The sequence below is a fragment of the Poecilia formosa genome, unplaced genomic scaffold (assembly GCF_000485575.1).
Source record: "Poecilia formosa unplaced genomic scaffold, Poecilia_formosa-5.1.2 Scaffold201, whole genome shotgun sequence".
In the NCBI taxonomy this organism is placed as follows: Eukaryota; Metazoa; Chordata; class Actinopteri; order Cyprinodontiformes; family Poeciliidae; genus Poecilia; species Poecilia formosa.
In genome coordinates this window covers 451,362-458,185 of record NW_006800140.1, presented here as the reverse complement: position 1 = coordinate 458,185, position 6,824 = coordinate 451,362, and the positions used below count along the sequence as shown (strand labels likewise).

The 6,824-nt window shown below is 38.8% G+C and overlaps 1 protein-coding gene across 11 annotated transcripts in view; it reads right to left on the bottom strand.

Annotated features, from left to right (window-relative positions):
• Positions 1 to 1,657: 1,657 nt before the first annotated feature.
• Positions 1,658 to 6,824, bottom strand: part of sorbs1 (sorbin and SH3 domain containing 1) — a 68,505-nt gene continuing 63,338 nt past the window's right edge. For 9 of the 11 annotated variants that reach the window (XM_016679063.1, XM_016679068.1, XM_016679067.1 and 6 more), the window contains 4 exons: positions 6,010 to 6,105; positions 3,851 to 4,038; positions 3,609 to 3,715; positions 1,658 to 2,300 (listed from right to left, as the gene is read on the bottom strand). In XM_016679063.1, coding sequence (XP_016534549.1) covers positions 2,233 to 2,300; positions 3,609 to 3,715; positions 3,851 to 4,038; positions 6,010 to 6,105 — 459 coding nt within the window. In that variant the 3' untranslated portion in view covers positions 1,658 to 2,232. The remainder of the gene's footprint in view (positions 2,301 to 3,608; positions 3,716 to 3,850; positions 4,039 to 6,009; positions 6,106 to 6,824) is intronic. The other 2 variants (XM_016679071.1, XM_016679072.1) reach the window with 2 other exon arrangements.

The following is a 6,824-nucleotide window of genomic DNA, read 5'->3' as shown; positions in this document are numbered from 1 at the left end:
TTATTTTTAAGTGTATTAATAGATTTTCACTAGAAACTAAACCAAAAGTATCGTGATTTGCAGTGTAGGTCATCAGATCAATCTGCTTTTATCTTTTTAGCTGGGGACAAACAGGAAGTTAAGTGCTACCACACCCGTCTGGTAGTTGTGCTGAAGGCGTTGGCTCACTAGCTACCTTAAAGGCATCACTTAAATCAAATCAAATCAAATTGAAAGCGCGAGCTTCACATGTAGAGAACATGCATCACAGTCCATGTGTCCTGGATTGTGTTTGCTACAGAAACAATATAAAAAACAATAGGCCTTCGCAGCGCTTTCGCTGCTCAGGCCTAAATATAGCATTTTAAATAAGCTTGTTGTGTCTACACATGCACCCGGCTGCATCAAGAAGAACGTTTGGTTGGAAAACAAAACAAGGCAATACTGAAGCGGTATCTGAAGCGTTAGGATTACACAGAGGTGTAACAGCTTTAACATTCCCCTAAAAAACAACAACACTGAATTTATGGTGAAATAAAAGAAAAAAAAAAAGAAGCAAAATCAGACCAGCTCCAGCAGGGGTCGCTAACATTACAGACGGTTAAAGGGCAAATATCATCATATTGAAGAGGCAGAAAACTCAATATTTAAAGTACCTCACCTTCTGTTTGTTTCCAAAGTGAATAATTTTTTGAAACAAAAGAGCTTTTCAGGCCACGCCCCCTAAAACAGGAAGGCACAACCATATTTGGATAATGTATTTTAGTTACTGTAGATAATGTGTTTTCTGCACATAAATCTTTTGTTTCCTTGACAAAAAATGAACATTTTAAGGCACAGGTATTAAACTTGCGGCCCGCGGGCCAAATCCGGCCACTGTGACCATTTATGTGGCCCTCTAGACTGCAGAGAGCCACATAAATTGAACTTTAAGATACCAGTTGTGTACTTAAACATTTAATTAATCAAAAAACAAATCATGTATACGACCAAATTACATGAGTGTGAAAAGAAGTTAAAAAATGTTACATTTTATGAAGGACTAATTAAGTGTAGATAAGTTTCAACAGTTTAACGGTTAGTTTTATTAATACATTCTGCAACAACTGGTCTTTCTAAGACATTCATGATCTAGATGTGGCCAAAAATGAAAATGTTTGGCTTCCATGTTTTAAGGCAAATATGTGGAAAGAGGATGGAGTCAGCATGTTTGCCACAAAGATATCCTATCATAGAAAAATTTGATTGAAATTCAGAAATTATTTAAAGTTGACACGCAGCTCGAGCTGCTAGCAGTCGACAGCCAGACCACCAAGTTCATCAGGCTGGAACAATTTTTTTTACCAGTAACTGCAACATCTGTTCTTCATCAGCGTCTGAAGCCACTTGATGCAAACGTTGATGCAATCTTGTTGGTTGTGCAGGAGGCTTCACTTCTGCTTTTCAAAGAAGTGTGGTTGTAAAATGACGCATCTGTTTGCAGCAGTACGTGGATTTGTTGGGAGGGGTGACCAGCTGCAGCTTATATGGATTTAAAGTGACAGAGCCCTAAAACAGCTCATTCTGAAACTGGGCAGACTAAAATCTCATCATCTCAGAATGATTTGTGCAAAAAATGAAATGAACATGTTTTGTTTAGGCCATAGACCGACCATAACCTGTTCAAGGAAGCATTATAGGTCATCTTTAATAATAATGATATATGCCCTTTAAACTCAAAATGATTGTTTTCTTCAATCAGAATAAAAGGGGAAAAGTCTGTTTGACAGACAAAATTTCACATCTGGGAAGTAAATTAGATATTTTTGAATTAAGAAGATCCATGATTGATGATTCGCACCTCTGATCCCGAAAGGTGGCTCCACAAAAAATGACGTTTTTCCCTCCTCCACAGTCCTTCTTCGGTAATAAGATCCACTGTGATGTGGTGATCTAGACCAGGTGCTACATAAACACACGGACGTACTGGAAGCTATAATCTGTGCAACACCAGCTAATTCGAGTGACGTAATCCCCACATGTTGGAGACGGATGGATTCTGCCCAGAAGTGAGTAACGTGTGATGGCGGTTTGGGTGGAGAGAGCGCCGTCCCCTCCGCCGTCCTTCCACATCCCCCCGGCCGCACTGATCACTTACCCAGACGAACGTATTCGCCTGGCCAGATGACTGTTCTACCCAGCAGCCAATGCGCAGTAGTAATAACTTCCCCAAGCTTGACAGGCAACCGTGTGTTACAGGCAGATTAGATATCGTTACAGTTTCACTTCCTTCACGTAATTCCCAGGGAAAGTCCCAAACTGTTTTGTCCTCTTTGATGTGCCTGTGGAGGAAAACAGGAAAACGGGAGTAAGTGACGGGATTGTGCTGCAGAGAAAGTTACGCTGTCATCCATTAGAAACTCTATATGGAGCAATGTGACCCAGCGACGCATGGTCCTCCCTCTGCAGGAGGCTTCATGCATGCTGTGTATGGCAGGCCATTTTAACATAAAATCAATTTCACTACACTTACATTGCAGATATCTGAAACTGGTTCATGACTAGATGTAATGGTAAATAAAGATATCTCTTTATTACATTCTGACTAGTATAAATGAGGTTAAATTTACCATTAAAGGAGACCAATTATCCAAAACTCACATTTTGTACCTTTTCTACTTCCATTTGGGTTTCTACTGCTTCTAAAAAACTCAAGCACTTAAAAAAATAGCCAGCTTTTTTGGCAATAAGTTAATGTTTCCAAAACCTTTTTGAGTGCAACATTACAAGTCAGTAATGATGAGGTGTCCCTCAGCCAGCTACCCCATCCCGTTACCTAGCAACCTTAGCAGAGTTCCAGCACGTTTGGTCAGCTGGTTTTATGGCTTTATGTCCCGTACAATGGCTACTGGAAAAGACGGTTGTTTTATTGTTGAATTACCATCCAGAAAACACTCATTGAATTGAATTTTCTACAAGCTTATTTTATTTTCTTCCAATTCCTGTATTAGTGTTTTATTATTAAATCAAAGTTTATTGGTCGACCTTGCATTAATACGCCCTTATTAATATGTTACTTGAAAATGGTTTCAAACCACAATATTAATCACAATAATTACTAGTTACTCATCTCATTTTTAGATTTGTAGAATGTGATTACAGATAAGACGGTCACGATAACAAATTTAGCTGGATGATAAATCATCCCAGAAGTTATTGTGATAAATGATAATATTGTTTTGAGAGAACTGAAGGAATGTAATGGTAATCTGGTACACATTTTCAAAGACCAATAAACTTTAAATTTTAATTAATATTTATCACTGGAACAGGAAGACTTTTTAAATATTAAAAATAAATAAACAAAACAACAAACAACAAATAAATGAATCATGAAGTCTCTCTAATCAAAATTGTCCTTCAAAAAATGTCTAGTTGAGACCAAAACACCAGACTGAAGACTTTTATCATCTAGTTTTTGGTAGAAAAAGAGAAAAGCAATACATCGTGCAAATGGAAATTTCATGTGACTGATTTATTGCGACAGGCTGATTTTATGTTAAAATGGCTTGCCATGTGCTACAGTGTCTGCAAGCCTGTGCTGTCATTGTGCAGAAACCCTGTATGGATTAATGTCCTGCAGGACGTACCGACAAACCAGCCGTCATCGCATTTTTCCATGACACTGACGAGATCTCCCTCCTGCAGCTCCAGCTCGTCGTCATTCTGAGGCACATAACTGTACAAAGCCTGGAAACTGCAGCGGCGACACAGAGAGCACTTTGTTAAAACCAGCAGACCGGCTACGTCTAATGAAAGGAGGGGGAGGGGCTTCAGCTGAATCGCAAAAATAAAAAACAAAAAAGTGAAACTGTAAATAAATGTCACTCACATTCCACAGCTGAGACGGCTCGGCTCCGGGCTGCTGCTGTGGGACTGGGGTTGCTGGGAAATGATGAGACATGGTTTACTGGGGTGGGGGTGCAGTCTATGGAGAGAGTCATTATGGTGGTGGGACAGGGTGCTGCAGTACCTCACTGAGGTCTCAGCAATATTCAAGATCTCATTACACACTGCCTCCTGGTGGGAGCAGGAGTCGCCAGAGAGACATACAAGAGTCCCGGAGGAGGCCGAGGTCAGGGGGAGGTTTAAGGAGTTAGAAAGAGGTGGGGGAGGGGGGTCCGGTACGAAGCAAAGGCAGGAAAAAATGGGGAATACGGGAGTAATCCATTCAAAGCCAGAAGAAAAAGTAGAGATGTTGGTGAAGCCCAGGAGGAGAGGAATGAAACACCAGAGTGGGAGCATGGAGACAGGAAACATGAGACCGTTAGTTCATCGTTACAGGATATTAGTCAGTGTGAGCATGCAGACTTAAAGGGAAGCAGGTGGCCACAGATAGACGTTTAAAGGGACAGTACTATGTTTTCCAGGCACATAATGCCAGTTTTGTTTACCAGGCACAAATAAGTTTATAGCACAATCAAAGCAACCTTCAGTTGTCATAAAAATGTTATTTAAAATTTGACTTAAAAACTCCTTCTCTTTCTGAGACTCCTCCTTCAGGAAGTTATCACGCTGCTCCTCTATTAACCCTTTAATAACGTTTTTACCAGGATTTTACTGAGAAGTAGCTTCTATAATGAGCTCAGCAGGTGTCTGCTAATTGCTGCTGGCTAGTCTGAAGGAGCTGACTGGGGAAAGGACTGCTCTGTAAAGTGGAAGCTTGAAAACCCCCAATTATGAGCTAGAAAGAAATAAATGTAACTTTCAAAATCATAATTTTAGCTTTCAAAGTCATAATTATAAGATAAAAATTATAATAAATGAGATGGAAAGTAATAATTTTGACTTTTGAAGTAAATTTTGAAGAAAGTCACTTTGTTTATCTAAGGAAGGTTGCTTGAGTATTTCATAATAATAACTTTGAAAGCTAAAATTATGACTTCCTCGAGGGCGGCGCTAAGTCCAACCTGGCGTTTTGCACCACTGAATGGTTTCATGGAGATTAAAGGATTTCTGAAATGTGCATGAAAGACTCAAAGCAACACTCCAGGTTTGTTTGTGACGCGGGAAAAACATGTTAACACCATGGAAAGCTGAAAAAAGTCAATTTTACATAATGCTGCCCCTTTAAGACAGTAATTCATTTTCTTCCTAAGAGTCACATAAACTGTTTTATATCAAATATACAGTTTATTTGTTCATTTATTAGCATCAACCACTAGCTTCCACCTAAGTGGAATAAGCAATAATTCAATTAGTCGCATAATGAATTAAAATGAGCTCATTAATTTCCATTCTGATTATTAATATTGTTTTGAAGGGCAATTTTTGTCAGCTGCTCCTCTGAATTCTATAACTTTAAAATTATACACATAACAACATATTGCTCGAACATCCAGAAGCCTCATGCAGCCTCCAGGTTAATATATTGGACACAGACACAGGAAGCAGCACAAAGATTCAGTCATGATTACGAGCCAGAAAGAAATAATTGTAACTTTCAAAATTTTAATTTGGGCTTTAAAAGTCATAATTATAAGATAAGTTATGAGATACAAAGTCATAATTATAATGTCAGTAAAATCATAATTATAAGATATAAATCATAATTATGAGATTCAAAGTCATAATTCTGTCTTTCAGAGTCACAATTTTGAAAAGCAAAGCAATAATTATGAGACATAAAATTATAATGTCTTTTAAAGTCTTTTTTTTAAGTCAAAATTACTTTTGGGATTTTAATTTTTCTTTCATGGGATATATGGGCTTCCATACACTTTTTTTTTTTAATTTTTTTACATCTATTAGCTAGGACATGCTTTAGTGTGCAGCATATGTTTAAAAACGTAAAGTTGTTTAATTTTATTAGTCATCTGTAATCTGAAGGATGGTTTTTGACGCTTAGGAAGAAAACAAATCAAGAGTTTCCCTAAATGTCAAACTTTTCTGGATGAATTGTTTGTTGTCATGAGGCACAACTTTACACATAATGGAAGTTAAAGATGAAGTGAGTTTAACGGCGTTTTGCTCAAAGTGAGATTTTCTTACCGCAAATGAGTTAACGTTGTTGTTCTCCTGGATGTCGTACGGCATCACGGGGCTCCTGGAGATCCGTCCCAGATGGTCGGCCTCGTTCTTCACAAACTGCAACACACACACACACACACCACCAACGTCTTTTAATAAAAGTTTAGATGACTGAGCTGAAACCTGTCCGAACCCCCTGTCAACCTCACGGCAGATTTATTCACATAAATCGCTCGATTAAATGGATTAACTCACGAAAGACCTCAAAATCAATCTTGGTTTTTGACGCCATGTTTTTCTCCTCATCGCGTTAAAATTTTTCTCCGTTAAATTCACCGCTTTTCCGTCATCACATCCTCAACTTTGTAACATATCAGTTTCTCAATGAAAAGTTTCAGCTGGACTTAATAAAGTGCTATTAATGTGAATCTTAAGGAACTTATGGTTTATATTTAAAAACAGAACCCCATCGAGTGCATTTTTCATCCCACATCGGACCGTTCCCAGTTCCGGTTCCGCTGACATCGTAGTGTCCATAGACATAATAGCTGTGTCCGAATTCAGGGTCTGCATCCTTCGAAGGACTGGTCTACGTAGGACGGGTCCTTCGAAGGCCGGGAATAAACTAAGACCGGAAGAAAAATATCTGTGGATTCGGACAGATCTACCCTTCACCAACTGTCCCCGCCCCCACCTCAGTGTATCTCATGTTGCCAAGCAACCGTGACAGCGTGAACCAGAGAGCGGAGAAGAAAAAAAAAAACAAAAAAACAAACCAACTGAGCCGAAGTTTGTTTTTCAGTCATGTATTACTGATTTCTATATTATTCTTCAAC